This window comes from Chamaea fasciata, unplaced genomic scaffold (genome assembly GCF_029207755.1).
Source record: "Chamaea fasciata isolate MVZ Bird 193981 ecotype frontalis unplaced genomic scaffold, bChaFas1.0.hap1 SCAF_21, whole genome shotgun sequence".
Classification (NCBI taxonomy): domain Eukaryota; kingdom Metazoa; phylum Chordata; class Aves; order Passeriformes; family Sylviidae; genus Chamaea; species Chamaea fasciata.
The window spans coordinates 9,945,623-9,961,216 of record NW_027094106.1 but is presented as its reverse complement, the minus strand read 5'-3'; the positions used below and the strand labels follow the sequence as shown (position 1 = coordinate 9,961,216).

Below are 15,594 nucleotides of genomic sequence, written 5' to 3'. Positions count from 1 at the left end.
AGCCTCTGTCACGGTGAAAAATTTCTTTGCCGGTGTTTAATGTGTTTATTCTACTGCTACACTGCCGGGAGAAAAATAACAGCTGGCTGTACACGGGACCCACTGTCAATACTGCAGTAATTGACAACATACAATTAAGTCTCACACCTGTTTATTGTAAGTAATTCATAGATAACCACTTCTAGTACACATTTTCATATTGGCTTTTAATGCTTTTGTTCTCTTTTTTTTTTTTTTTCCTTTTTAAGCTCAGGGATACCCAAATTTCATCTAAGGGTCATTGCTGTGGTTACCCAGACCCAGAAGGCTAGAATACCTACTTGGAGAAACTGGTGCAAGGCGGTGTGGTGGCCAGGGATGACAGAGATGGCTGGGGAACGACAGGTCCCAACATGCAGGACGGTGTGGAGGTGGCAGCGGGGCCGGGGCAGCGGGGTTGGGGACATGCTGGCGGGCTGCCCGTGCACACCGGGCTCTACACAGGGCCAAAACAAAGACCTCTACACACCTGGAGTAAGAACAGCGGTAACAAAGTCATAGCTACATATTCTTCTCTACATTTTTGTTTATTGAGACAAACTAATTAAAAGGCACAAACATAGGGCATATGTTTACATGGACATTATAACAAACATATACATTAAAAGTGTAGGAATGTGTTTCCTTTCTGCTAAACAGAAAGTTCCTAAGCTTTTATATATACAAAAGTTGTACAATTTGATGTCCTAAAGTACAAAAGATCATTTATAAAATTATTTTACACTAAGCTCTATTATTTTTTTTTGTTTGTTTTTTTGTTTTACTATGTAGTCCAAGCCCCTAGAACAGTTTCACGTAAGGATACAGATACCTGTCACCTGAGCCAGCAGCCTGGCAATCACTGCTCGCACGGACACGGCCGGGGAGGAACGGAAGCAGTCCAGTGTGACTGGTCAGTCCTGCTAGCACTCTGTGAAAATGCACACGCTAATCTCCAGAGCTCTCCACTTCATTAAGATAAAAACATCTCAACTGTAATTTCTTTTTCTTTTTTTTTTCCTCTTTTTATTTATTTTTTTTTTTATTTAATGTAGAGGTCGGGTTTAGGGTGGTTTGTTTTTTTTTTTTTAAACAAAGTTTTAAAAATGTGAATATGTGACATGATAGTCTAAAAAGTATATCTGTTTCCCTAGACTTTGCTTTCTACTTTATGTACAGATAAACAGGTTAAGAAAAAAAAAAAAAAGCACATGTAGCTTAAACATGTGTGACCATTTATGAGCAGTTCTGGGCTGGACAGCTCAGCACCCCAGAACTCCCACAAATTGATAGAAATGTGTTAACACAATAGAAGAATAACGTAAAAATGATGATGTTTGCAAATATTTACAAAGTTGAACAGATTTGCACAACACTTGATTAAGAAATAGGGGAGAAATTAAAAGACGCTCTCTGCTTGTCCTGGAGGGGCATCCTACCTAGTTAGTGGTTAGAATAAAAACTGTATACAATTTAATATAAGACAAAACTTCTAGTGAACAACTAACACGTCTGTCCCCTGCTGAAACACCAGCAGGCTCTGATTGGGAAGCAGAGGGCATTAAAATCACACCCAGGGCCTCCAGAATCTTCCAGCTTAAAGCAATTTTCCTTAAGTTTCCAAGCACTCCTTTTGCTCCTAGATAAGAGTCCCATGGGGGTCTGACTGTTCAGAGACCATGTTTACATACACTTCGACTCCTCTTCTGTCAGCCATGGCTGTTTCTCACCAAACAATAACAGTTTTTTTTTAAAAAATGTTGACTACAATGCTCTATTCCCTTAGGGTAATATGTTGGGTAATATTTACATCTCCAAATATCAGGTCACAATCCCTATTTTATGTTGAAGTTAGAATGATAAGTTATCATATGCTTTGCATATCAGAGCTGGTATCACCTTTCCCATAGGGAATGCTGCCTGAAATTACCATATTCCCAAAGGTAAAATGCATATTTTCTCTAAAAATGCATTTTTTTTTTTAATGACAACATTGTAATGCATTTACTCATTAAAAAAAAAAAAAAAAAAAAAAAACGAAACATCAACACAGACAAAGGTTCTACACTAGCTCAGAAACAGTGGACTTGCCTGGCAGGTTAAAATGAGCCATCCACCCTGTCACAGATACAGAGGGGTCTTCGCTAGTGTTTAGATTAAAATAATTTTCTAAGTTATAATTTGAGGGGATAAAACATAAAACTGGTTTTTTTTAATTACCTTTTTTTTGGTTTTTTTTTTCTTTTTTTTTTTTCGTTAAACTCTGGCAAATAAGTATCTGCTCTAATTCAGCATCAGTCAGCTACAAGGTAAAACTTACTTTAAATGAAGTGCTCCAGTGAAACTCAAGCCTGAACCATGTGAGCCAAATCAAGGGGAAGATGCTACTGTGGTCTCTGATGGTGTTGCCCCAGTGTCTTAGTCTGAATTTATTATTAACTAAAACAAAACAAAACAAAAAAACCCAACAGAACAAAACAAAACAAAAAAACCAAAAAACAAAACCAAAAGCAAAACCAACAAAAAACAAAACAAAAAAAAAAGCAACAACAAAAAAAAAACCCCAACCAAACAAAACCCAGAAAAGAACTGCTGGTAAGGATTCCATTTTAATCCTTTTTTTTTTAATACTGTTTAGAACTTGTTTACCAGGGCGGAGAGGTGGGCAAGGCCTGGGGCAGGAAAGGCATGCTCTCCACTGGTCTCATGGCTATGTTGAGGGGACCAGCCAGCGTCATGGGGGTGGGCAGGTTCATGGGGGACGTGATGGTGACGGGGTGCGCTATGTTCACTGGAGCCGTTACCGGCGTGGGCAGGTTCACCGGGGTGGTGAGCGTTAACGGGGACGTCATGGACAGAGGACTGGTGATAGTTACAGGATGCCCTAAGTTCATCGGACTGGATATATTAACTGCACTTGATACATTTACTGGACTTCTCATGCTCATTGCAGCTGCCACTGTGACTGGGTTTGTGATAGTCCCAGAAGCCACAGAGGACGTTATATTGAATGGAGTAGTAAGAGTCACAGGCGTAGTAGCAGCAGTGGAGGTTTGGCACAAGTTAGCAGCTTCTAAAAATGAGACATAAAAAAGACAAGAAGTTTTTTAACACATAAAAAAAAAACCATGGACAAGATTTAAACAAAACAAAACAAAACAAAGAACCCAAAAACCAAACAAGAACAGGTACAAATTCTGGAATCATTTTCTTTAGGTATTATTAGTAAGTTAAAACTGTTAACATTCTATAGCCTACAGGAAATACGAACTCTCATGCAGGTCATTTCAATTGAGTATTTTTTTTTTTTTCCTGAGAAGTCAAGTGAGGTTGTCTTAGCAAGAGGGTTTCCATGTTCATAAAAACAGTACTGTACAATCAAAAAAATCCTCCCAAGGGGAACAGTAGAAATAGAGGAGAGAGTGTACATACCGAATGGTACGTACTCTATAGCCTTCTCAAAGGTGAACTGACATTCTGTGAAGGTTTTAAAAAGTCATTATTAGGGACTGATAAGCAAAGCTCATTTCAATATCTACCTGCTTATTTCAGTCTTAATTATTGCTACTAAACTGCTCCACTGCTCACAGTACCTCTACTTCAAGGCTACCCCAGCGGCACATCCCTCAACCCCCATCAGCTCCTCGCTTTCCCATGAGCTGCAGCTCCACACCACGTTGGTCTGGGGGGTTTAGGCGGGGTTTGAGCAAGCAGGACTGAGGTGCAGAGCAGGGGAGACCCCGGAGGCCGGGGCTGGGGAGCGGGGCCGGCCCAGGGGACGCGGGGGGGACGGGAAGCACTGCACATCCATCAGCACCACCTGCCGGCTACCCACACCGGGAGCCTCGGCAGCAGGGAACAGGGAACAGGGCAGGGCTGGCTGCTAAAGAAACCAGCGAAATACACTCTGCGTTCAGCGTTACTAAGCCGGGTCTGATTCCACATTTGTCGGGCAGGACCCCGAGCTCAGTTACACCCACGTGTGCAAAGAGTCCACTTTGCCTCCGGGGCAATACAAATGTAACTTTGAAAGCAACATTAGCCCCAGTCAAGGGTTACTGTTGGTTCTTCAAAGTCCATAGCTAGGAGGGGTGGAGAGGAAGGGAAAGAGTAAAAAAAAATAATAATAAATTGTGAAAATAAATTGTACCAGACCAAAAAATTAAAAAAAAAACATCTAGTGTTGTAAAGCCACCACAAGTGGAACTAGCCCAGGAGAACCAGCATGGAAAGAGCAGCTCAGGCATGGCACTGACTGGTCTAACTTCACCTTCACAGTCACTCCCAAGGACACATCCCACCCATGCCCCTTCCCCAGTTACCTTAAGCTAAAAGCATCAGTGTGACACCACTGCTACCCACCCACCTCCCTCACCTCCAATCCTGCCCCAAATCACTGTTCTGTTAAAGCACATTCAACATTCTCAATCAGAAAGGAAAAGGAAACAAGATATAGGAAAGAACAAGCAGAAAACAATTCTCAGTCATTTTCTAAATCCAACATCATTTGCTTTATCTACTTAGTGGCCTGATGATACGTAATGTTTCTGTTATCGCTACATTTTAACATGAATAAGCTGTTTCTGTACTGTCTGATCATAGAATTCAATTACTGGCATAATGAGGGGAAAGGAAGCAAGCAGCCTAAAACACAAACAAGAACCAAGAAAACAGAAACAGACTGAAGAACTGAAAGGAAGGTTGAGAGAAAAGGAAAAAATAAGGTGAGTCAAAAACATTCCTAAAAGCAGCCAGTGAAAAACAGTAAGCAGTGGTTATTAAGAACCTCTAAAACATGTAATCCATGAAGTCACGTGATGGACATTAATAATCAAACTGTTGTGAAACAAATAAGCAGCAGTAATGGGAGAATTTAAACTACTGTATCCTAAAACCACTAATCTGAAGCAGTCTGTTCTCTACAAGCTGACACAATGACCAACAACAGCAATCCCACTTCGATTTCAGCAGCACAGGCAGAGGTAAGCTGTGAGCCAGCACTGATGAGAAGCAGCATCACTGATTACCTCATTTTGTAATGAAAGAAAAGCAACAGAGAGAAAGTTCTCTGAGGTGTACAAACTTCATGCAAAGACAGTTACATGATGAGAGAGCAGATGGAATAAACTGGGAGAGACAGGATGAACAGGACACAGCAAGCACATGCATCCTGGTGCTGATGCAAGGACAGAGGGGTGTGTTGTGTGTGTGCACACAAGTGAACAGGTAAATAAGCACCAACACAGCTCAAAGTCACATGCAAGTCAAAGCCCGCACTCCTGCCCTGGAGCAGACACAAGTTCCCCTCTGTAACTGATGGCTCTAAGGACACGGGCAAGCACAGACACCAAGGCAGCAAGTCAGGTTATTTAACACAGCCTCATCTGGAGCCTGTTTCCTCCTGTTCTCTCTCAGCTGTGACTTCTAAGAACGAAACTGTCCTGTAAGACATCTTCCCTGACACCCCAAACTCCCCGTATGACTGTGAGCTGCACTTCTCACAAACCCCACCGCGTCACTATCGGTTTGTTTTACCTTTCTTCCTGGCTTTGACGGCCTCTTCCCACAATCTCAGGGTCTCTACCTGCTTTCCAGGCCAACTTGTTACGTGTTGCTGCTGCTGCTGCTGTTGCTGCTGCTGCTGTTGTTGCTGCTGTTGCTGTTGCTGCTGCTGTTGCTGCTGCTGCTGTTGTTGTTGCTGCTGTTGTTGCTGCTGCTGCTGCTGTTTCTGGTTGCTGGTCTCTTCACTCATGCATGCTATGCCAAGCAAGTAAGAACACAAATTCAACTTGAAAAGTTACTCTGTTTTCTGCTGAGATCACAAAGGCAACTTCTACGAAGAGCACGTGGAATCTCGCAGGATTCCAAGAACAAAATCACACAGGTGTTTAGAACAATATCATTAATTCTCTGCTTCATGGAACTACCTTTCCAAGAGCTAAAACCCAGTCAAGAACAGTAAGTTAAGAACAACTACTTAAATGCCAAATGTTGACTTCTTTTGTCATTATTTAGTTTGTATTTAGGAAGAATGAAACTAAAGACTCCAACGAGTCTCTAGAACTCAAACTGATTCCACTTTTTCTAAACTTTAGCTCCAGCTTAAAAATGAAAAATAAAAAAGCCTTTTTACTTTTTATTGCAAGTATGACTTAAAAATTTCAGTTTACATCACAGAACAGCCTGTCATTACTCTCTGGCCACAGTACAGCTCATCATTTCCACCTCTAACAACTGCTCTAAATGTCTCATGTGAACTGGCTTAGCACCACCAAAACTGGCTTGGGAAGCCAGAGTTGTAACCCTATACCTTGAAAAATACTTCACATCCAAATTTCCTACTAAGCTCAACAATCAGGCATTTCAGACATTCCCAGTATCTTCAAATTATCCAGGAGTAACAGGAACTGCAAAGATGTTGTAAATTAATACAGTTTAAAAGGCTTTAAGGAGAAAGTTTCCAAAGACATTCCTGACTTCAGCCTCTTTATTCCTCTGAAAACCCGTTTTATATTACTAACCATGTGGGTTAACTTCAGTTACAGGTATTTTAATAGGGAAAATTTGAAAGTCAAGTCTTCATTTGCTTGCTAGGCATTCCCAGGTCCAGACTGCAGCCCTTCCACAGAGCTGGTCTAGAAGGAGCTATTACAAACATCTCATCTGACCTCCTGCACAACACCAGTCAGATGCCATTAATGCCCAAAATATATCAGGGCTGGATTTAAATCCTTTTCTTGTCAGCTACTGCCTGAGGGAGGAAACACTGAGCCCCAGGGTCAAAGCTCAGAGAAAGCAGAGAAAACATTCTTCTGATTTTGATGAGCTTTAGATGAAGCTTCAGACCTGACACCTGGCAGATCTTAGCAGATCATAAATAGTCAAAAATCTCCAAGTTATCTATGGGACTTCTAGGCCTGCACAGTTCAGGAAGTAGCACTGAACTTAAAAGGTGAGAAAACTTGGAAACTCTTTTCTTCAAGAGATGGGTCACTGTCATGAACTGCAGGGCACTCCCAAGGGATAACAGCACAGTCTTGCAGCAAACCAACTCCACACATGCCAATTCTTGAGCTGAAGCAGACTCTGTTACTAAAGATCTACTTTTAAGAGCTGTGACCACCCAGACTGACAGACAGGTAGCTCAATTTCAACGTCATCAAAGGCAATTCCCTTCGCAAACACAATTGTTTTTAGAAATGTTTGTAAAACGTTCACCTACTTTTATTGATGCCTTGTTTACAGGTATTACAGTTGATACTTTGGCTCTGCCCGTGTGTCTTTAAGTGGCTGGTGATATATGCTGCACTCAGAAGTTTACCACAGATATTACACGATACCTTTCCTTCATGGCGCACCATGTGTGTCCGCAGTCTGTCTTTGGTGGCAAAGGCAGCAGTGCACGTCTAGATGAAGGACAAAGTTACACTTGAGGTGCAGACAGAGCAGTACAGCATCACCTGCAGGCACACTGGGAGCCCCTGTTACCTGGCAGGTTCTAACAGTGTCCTAACTGTCTTGACAACTTTAAGTTTTACCCACGTTTATAGAGAAACAAAAATCAAACTACCCAGCAGAGACTGAGAATGGAATTAGCTTCTGAGACAACCAGGACAGAAATCATACTTTATACTGCTTGAACTTTCTTAATACAGTGGGTTGCCTTACCCACCAATGCAGGAAGGAGCTTATAAGAAACACCTACAATAAGCAAAGTTGGTTTCTAATGTAATTTTACTGTACAAATATGAACTTGGTACCTTACACTGCTCAATTACTTCTGTTCCCATCCAGAACAAGGAAACAAAACCTTTTCCTAACACTATTCTTTTTACCCAAGGCTTTTATTTAATAAGATGAGTCACTAAAACACAGGTTGGAATAAGCATGGATATTCCAAGCAAAACAGTTAATTGTTCAAGGGTAATCAAATTACTTCTAGACTCCAGTCATCAACTTATGACAACCTGCTTTCCCCTTCCAGCAAAATAACAGATCCAGTATCAACCATTCCCACCCATTTTAGATAGATGTGCTGAGAAAGACATTTGATGTGAACATGCTGAGAAACACACTGCACACATTACCCCAGAAATGAGCACTGAGCTGAGGATGCTGCTACAATCCTACGACTAAGTTAAGCATATGGTAAAACAGAGCAACTACGCTGTTCTCCAAGAAAGAAAAAGCCTCTAATCTTCCTAAAAAAAGCAGCCATGGCATCTTTTTAAAGTTCCACCAGAACTCCAGCATTGTGGCGTGGTGGCGGATGTGGCTTTATTCCTAAACTTGCCTTTCAAAAGTCCAGCAGTAAATACAGTTCTGGAAAGATTCACCTGAGTACTACTGACACAATAAGACATTGTTCTTAATAAACCATTTTAGCCCTTACTTGGCATTTGAAGGGTCTCTCTGTTGAGTGAACATGTTTAACGTGACAGCTTAAATGATCAGGCCTGCAAGAAAGAGAGGAACAGGAGAAAAGTGCACACTGTTACAAACACAGAGTCGGGACACCTTGGCTAGAGGTGCTGCAGCCCCCATCCCTCTGTCAGCCAGGATAAATCCCTTCCCCTCACCTACCAGGGGCTCCACCTGCAACACCTCACACCTTAAGACCAACCTGCGGTTTAAAGTTAACTCTGTTCTCCTCACACGCCTGAAAACAGCTCATTTGGTCACACCTTGTGTAAAGGTGGGAGTGCAACAGCTCTAAAGGTTGAAGTTTTCTCTGTTGCAAGCACAAGTACAAACAGAGCCGGCAGCAGTGCTCTGTCAGTGCCCTCCACCTGCTGTAAGAGCAGGGGACAGTTTCCCTGCCCTGCCCCATTTGGTCACAGACCATGGCAACGGCTGGTAAAGGGGCTCTGTGCCCACCCCCAGTGACACAGACACGCATCTCATGGGACCTGGAGGAGGCCGAGAAACCATTTCAAACCACTGTCCTAAAAAAGCGACCACTTCTGGCCACTGCTAACCTTGCTCAGGTGATTGCTAACCTTGCCCCATCCTAAAGGCAGACAAGGCTCTTGATCCCCTCACCAATCTCCTCCGAAGTTTGGTTCTCCCAGCTCCTCACTACCATAGCTTAACCCTTCCTGCTCACGAAAAGCCAACAGTGGAGCGTGCCTGGGATTTGCTACGTGGTACCTTGAGAAGCCTTTTCCACAGACACCGCAAGTGTAGGGTTTCGTGATGCCACCTTCATGGGACCTCACGTGGTAGGTCATGCGATCCTTTCTCTTGAAGCGCTGATTGCAAATGGGACATTCGAAGGGTTTCTCGTCCGAGTGGGACAGCTTGTGCCGGTTGAGGTGGTAGACGTCCCTGAAGGCCTTCCCACACATCTCACAGGCGTGGTTCTTCTTCACGGGCTTGCTGGGCTTCTTCACCGTCTGCGTCACCGCCATGGCCGTGGCGCCGGCGCTGCTGCTGGGGTTGGTGGCAGAGGAAGACGTAGTGACCGTGGACAGGATGCCCGCGATAGTCGACACCAGCGAACTCCGGCTGTTGTCGCCGGCGATGGTCGAGATAAGGGGCACCATTGTGGTGGGAGTTTTCTTTGGCCGTGACACTAACTTTATCCCTGTGTGGCAGGACTCGTGACGCCTCAAATGGTAGCTGTCCCTGAAAGCTTTGCTGCAGTAAGTGCACACAAAGGAGGTTTTAGGTTTTTCCTTTTTAATCCCAACAATAGCATCCTTTAATGTTTCTGGTGCAGGCTGAGGTTTCTGCGTTATTGGTAAGGGCAGAATCGGCTTCTGATCGGGCGGCTCAACAGCAGAGCTCAGGAGAGGCAACAAACTGTTCTGTGCTGCCTGCTGTTGGTGATGGGAGGCTTCGTGTGCCTAAAACCAAACATTCACACTTAAATTCTCTGGATGGGTGCTCGCTCTGGCGCGGTGAGAACATTTACAAACGACAGGGAAGCACATTCTAGACCAAAAGCCATGGAAGGAACAACAGGGGAAGGTTACATAATGCTGGTTTTGGACAAGATAAACCGCTCACGCTGTAAATGCCCTGGCTGTGCAGATCCTGTGGTGAGTGTAGAAACAGCACAACAGTCAAGGAATTATTAAGTTTCTGGAGGGCAACTTTTTACGGAAGACAACTAGGTGCTTGTCAGATCTTTTAGCAACAGCATTTCATCTTTACATAACAGATAACTCATCCGCTAACGATCGTATCAGATGGCACCTCAGGACTGTCTCTGGAGAGGATGAAGGTACTGACAGGAGTTGCAAAATAAGGCCCCACCTTTAAGCCGAGCTTAGTGCACGCTGAGAACTGAACTGCAGCCACTGAGAGCCAGGATGCGATAAGGCGTCTTGTTTAAACAGCGTGTTCATACCCCTGTGCCAGCACTGAAACCAAAGCAACTGGAATCGGGAGCTGTCTAAAGCCACATCTCTATATTTAGCAGGTTCCTGATGCATTTATCCACTGACCACTGTGCTCTCTGCGTCTGCAACTAACAAGAATAGCGGCACGGCCTTTTTCTCTTCGTCAGCAGCTACTTTGTGCTGGGAAGAGAAGCTGATCGATACACACTGGGAGACATCTACAGATGCTGGAGAACACGGGTCGGGGGTGTTGGGAATAAACCCTGGAAGCTGTTTGAGAGCGGCCAATACCAACTAAGTTTGAACTACAGAATCTGTGGCAGAAGCTCCAGGGAAGGGAAGGGAAGGGAAGGGAAGGGGGGGCCCGCAGCCAGCACCGCTCAGCTGAGCTGCAGCCCGCCTGCCACGGGCTGTGCTGCACCACGCGTGGTTGTTCTAAGGCAGAAACACTGTTATTAAAACTCATCCAGTCAGACTGGGACAAAACCCTGGCAGATACAATTTTAATGTGGTTTAGAAACCACACAGACCAATTCAGTCTAATGGAGCATTAAAATAAATCACTCCAGCACCTTAAGCCAGTTTAAGTGCGTCTGTATTCAAGATGTGCCTCGGTCTCATCAGACCAGTTTTAAATCAGGCTCGTTATTAACACAGCGTGCCAGGCCTGAAGCTGAGTTTGGGGAAACTTGCATTCCCATTAGATCAGTCTTGCAGCTTTCCAGGACTCCTTTCCTATGGTTTTCCTCACAAAATAACGTGACTCAAAGCTGTGAGAGCTGAATAAACCACTGTGCCAGCGCCCGGGCCCAACCTGTCGACTTTTCCGTCTGTTGGGGTGGACAGTACTAGGAAGCACACTCAGGCTAATGCTCCTCCCATGGGAATCCATTTCAACACGTCCTTTGGACAAGCCAGTATTGCTAGAAGCTCACTCTGGGCCTTTTTCCTAGTTGTATCCTGGACCACAGCAGGGACTAGAGCCACCCCAGAGCATCTCTCCCTCGCTGTGGGGCAGCTCCTGCATCACTCCAGCCTCATTTTTTGGGAGCATGATGCTGGTGATCTTTGGCTAAAAGCCATGGGTGGATACCAGCACTAACCCACGTGGGAAGGAACACAGGCTCCCAAACACTCCAAGCCTATCTGACAGGAAAACAGTTGACAGGAGAAAGGCTGGACTCCGGACGTTAACAGGAGACAAAACTTGTGGGAATCATCAGGAGCCAGGCCAGGCTGTCCATCTGTATCTGCCTTTTAGATCCGTCTGTGCCGAAGCTCGGGATGCAACAGGTAGGCTGGATATTACCACACCCGCCTGCCCACAGCAGCCACCTCAAACAACAGCCCAAGGGGCTGCTTTATTTCAGCGAGGGATTGCTGAAGAGCTGGATCCAGAACTCTCCTGGAGGTGACGCTGCTAAATCAGGGCACGGCACAAGCTCCAGCAGCTCCACTAAACTTTTCCCTGACTTCATTGTGGATTTTCAACCATTTGTTTTCCACTTTTTAAAAAGGGTTTTGACACTTCTACATTGCAGGAAAATAAGAGTTCGCATGATACACACCGACAGCACAATACTGAGACAGTTGTGCACTTTAACACAATTTTAACTTTAAAAATTCTGAAATGTTTTACAACTTCAAATCAGCCTTAAACAATGTTGTTAAACTGCACCAGAAGACACTGCAGAGCACCTAATGATAGCTCCAGAGATACAATTTCAAAGGCAGAGCTAGCAGATCGGATAATGGAGAGCCCAAATCCTTTGGACAAGGTTCAAACTTAGGCAGTTTATGGATATTTTTAAGCCTCAAAGAATCGTCAGCGCTTCGAGGTAATGATGCACTTATTCCTACAGATCCGATGGAGACAGTGGACATAAAACAAAGTATATTCATCAAGCTACAGGCTGTGGAGCTGCTGCTTATATAAGTGTGTTTATCTTGGTTCCCAGGGAGCCAGCATTATTCGCAGCACCGTGCTCCTCGTGCTCCTCGCAGCCCCTCTGCCATGAGCCATGTCCCTCAGTTTCCAAGGGCCGTTAAAGCCTTTTAAAAAAGGATCAGGCAGCATTTTTTTTTTTAACTCCCTGTTGGAGAAGGGAAGGCAGCACCTGCTGCACGCCTCTGGCAGGCACAGCTATGCAGGCTCCGACCACGGTTTTACTTGACCCAGCACTAACGTCAAGTCAACATTTTGGAGATATTTTGATGGCCTGGGACAGGCTCTTGCGCAAAATCCCCTTTTTCTGTCACTAATTCCTTCTCTCCTGGGGGGGGACTAAACAACAAAAAAACCCCCCTGCAATTCGTGATCCGGAGTGTAGGATGTGGCATTGTGAACTTCCAATGCCAGAGGCTAAAATATTTTTGTGCTCCAGCCTTAATGTGAGAGCAACAAATTAGCATGAGTCATATCTTGAACACTCCATCTGATGGATGAGTCCTCCTCACATTAACAGATACAACTTTCGCTTCCCGAGCACATCCTAAAAGTGGTTTTCAAACTATGCATTTTGGGGACTAAGAAGATCCAAACAAGAACTGCTTATTCAGTAGCACGACTGTGCCTTTAGAAAGGGATACAATTCATCAAAATGCCACCTAAAAACAATCAAACAACTTTATTTGGAAGGAGCGATTTACAGTCGCACAGCCCACTGCTCCAGGACTGAAATTAAGACATTGAAACCTCCTCTAGAAACGTTTGGCTAAAAAATACAACTTTATATTCCACATATTAAGCTGTCCCTTAGGAATCCTGTCCCAGCTGGAACACACACTTGGTTTAACACTCCCTCCAGGAAGAATGAGTGTGAATATTCAGTCACTTCCATTTGTTGTTTAACTGACACTGAGGAGAGGCTTTTAAATCCACGCTTTTTAACTAGTTTTAACTAATCAGCTGGATCAGGGCTGATGTGCTGCTGTGAGGATGGGAAGAGGAAAAATGAAAGTCACATCGGGACTCGACCTCAGTGCTGCTTTCTGCTGGGGGTGCATTGGCATGCTTGCACCCCAAATCATTGATTTTAACAAAACCACTCGAGAAACAATACCCGGCATTTGTTATGAGCTCTGAAAGCTTTATTATTTAGAGAGTGGGAGGGGGGAAAAAAAATCAGAGGAAAATTTCCGCGTCAGTTTTATGAAGATGCTTCCGAGTCGCGCGTTCGGAAAGTGAACTGCTGACTCCTTAATTAAAAGCAGCAAAGCTGACTCCTAAATCAGCGTGTGACATCACTACTTCAAAACTCAGCACCTTCAAAAAAAAAAAAAAAACCACGGCCGAGCAGCGAGGAGCTGGACACGTACTTGAAAGCATTACTTGGCATTTCTCAGCCTGCTGCAATACAGCCCTGCCAGCCTAGGAAAATTTTCCCCTGGAAAACGCTCAGCTGGGGAGGCAGCGAGGCGCTAAAGCAGCCCCGGCTCGGAGGGAGATGGCCCTAAACTAAGGAGATTAACTTCTTAGCGTGAAGTTTCCTACGTGCGAATCACAACTGCCCACTAGAGTGAGAAATAATTCACCAGACCTCAGCCAAACTCGGTGGCATCACCCGCATCCATCAGGAAAAGGAGGAAAACCCAGCGGGCAGCTGCCGGTACCGGCTCCCCGGAACATTCCCGGCGTGTTTCGGGAGGCAGAGAACCCGAGCGAGTGACTCATCCCTTGGTACTTGCAAGGGACGAATTTTTCCTCCCTAAAGGAATGGGGGCTCGCTCTCGGCGGATTTATTCATTCAACTCAGGTTTTCAAACTCGTGTCACGGGTTGGGCTCGGGTTTAATTCCGAGGAGGACAGTGAGGAAGCGAGCGGCCGCCGCCGGGAACGTGCAAAGAGGATTATTTTACCTTGAGAAAGGTGATGTGATGGCCGCTTTTTTTTTTTTTTTTTTTTTTCCCCCCCGCTGCCGCAATCACACATTTTTGTTTTCCAGCTCAAAAAAAAAAATAAAAATAAAAAAAAACCAAACAAACAGGAGAAAACAATCTGGTGCGAAAGGGCTCGCGAGGCTCACAAAAGCCAGGCGAATATCTTTTCTTTTTTTTTTTTTCTTTTTTTTTTTTTTTTTTCCTTTTTTTCTGGTAGATTGGATTTTCTCCGGAATTACATAAACAGCGGTGTTTTTAAGTCAGTCTTTCACGGACAGAAAGGGAGAAAATTGTGACTCAGTTGGCAAAGGGAGGGGTTGCACGCTCCACCGTCCCTATTCCTCCCCATTCCCGTTAGGATTTCGCCAGTTTTTACAGAAATCCGGCCCGCTCGCGTCCTATTTTAAAAGAAAACAAGCTCCCTCGTCAGCCGGCCCTGAGTCAGGCTGTTTAAAGAGGGATTAATTTATTCTCCCAGACACGGCGTTTGTTCCATCGGGGTTTTGTTGGAGCCCGGTGGAAGCTCGGGGTTGGTTTTTTTTTTTTTTTTTTGTTCGGGATTTTTTTTTTCTGTTGTTGTTTTTCTTTTTGGGCGGGGGGGGGTGAGACAAAAACAAGTAAACACCAAAAAAAAAAAAAAAAAAAAAGCGCGATCTCACGCTTTACGAAGAAAAAAAAAATAAATAAAATATATAAACAGGAATATCGGTGGTTTGTAATGAAAGCGGGAAGGGAGCGCGCTGCGGGGCGGCGGCGGAGGGAGAAAGTGCAGGAGGGAAGGAGCGAGAAGCGGAGCCGCGGGGCCGCTGAGGCGCTGCCCGGCGGGCCGGGTCGGGCCGGGCCGGGCCGGGCCGGGGGCGGGCGGGGGCCGGGCGGCCGCGCTGAGTGACAGCCCGGCCCGGCGGGGACCGGCGGGGCCGCGGCCGTGAGGGAGGGAGGGAGAGAGGGGGGGGCGCGGGCAGCGCCGCCGCCGCCGCGGGGCCTCACCTGAAAGAGGAACGCGGTCCAGTTGGCCTCCATGGCGGGGGCGGCGCGGCCCCGGGCGGCGGCGGCGGCGGCTGCGGCGGGCGGTCCCCCCGTCGCTCCCTCCCCCGGGCCGCAGCTACATGGAGCCGACAACAAAGCGGCGGCGGCGGCGGCGGCTCAACATGGCAGCGCCGAGCGGCCGCTTCCGCTAACCTCGGGCTGCACCACTGCGGCCCAGAGGGGGGAGGCGGCGGCGCGGCGCCCCGGCGGGGCGGCGATGGCCCGGGCGGCCGCGGCGCCGCCCCCGCCGCTCCCCTCGCCGCGGGGCGGGCGGCGGGCCCGGGGCGGCGCGGCGGGGCGGCGGCGCGGGCGGCGGGGCCGGGGC

General features: G+C 46.0%; 1 protein-coding gene across 2 annotated transcripts; it reads right to left on the bottom strand.

Moving 5' to 3' along the window:
- Positions 1-547: 547 nt before the first annotated feature.
- VEZF1 (vascular endothelial zinc finger 1) lies at positions 548-15,464 on the bottom strand. Of its 2 annotated transcripts, XM_066202142.1 has the most exons (7): positions 15,231-15,463; positions 9,169-9,866; positions 8,411-8,474; positions 7,241-7,424; positions 5,554-5,775; positions 3,451-3,495; positions 548-3,091 (listed from the first exon to the last, which is right to left on the bottom strand). In XM_066202142.1, exons 1-7 carry the CDS (start codon positions 15,261-15,263, stop codon positions 2,664-2,666), a joined length of 1,674 nt encoding a protein of 557 aa, XP_066058239.1. In that variant the 5' UTR covers positions 15,264-15,463; the 3' UTR covers positions 548-2,663. The 2 variants fall into 2 exon arrangements, with proteins under 2 accessions (XP_066058239.1, XP_066058240.1); XM_066202143.1 differs by lacking the exon at positions 3,451-3,495 and having other exon boundaries at positions 15,231-15,464.
- Between the last annotated feature and the right edge of the window lie 130 nt (positions 15,465-15,594).

Excerpts from the sequence above, each read along its gene's own strand:
- VEZF1 (XM_066202142.1), bottom strand. The coding sequence starts at position 15,263 with ATGGAGGCCAACTGGACCGCGTTCCTCTTTCAG. Across the intron at positions 5,776-7,240 it reads TAAACAAGGCATCAATAAAA|CATGCATGAGTGAAGAGACC; the intron begins GTAGGTGAACGT and ends TGCTTGGCATAG. Across the intron at positions 3,496-5,553 it reads CGTCAAAGCCAGGAAGAAAG|AATGTCAGTTCACCTTTGAG; the intron begins GTAAAACAAACC and ends AAACCTTCACAG.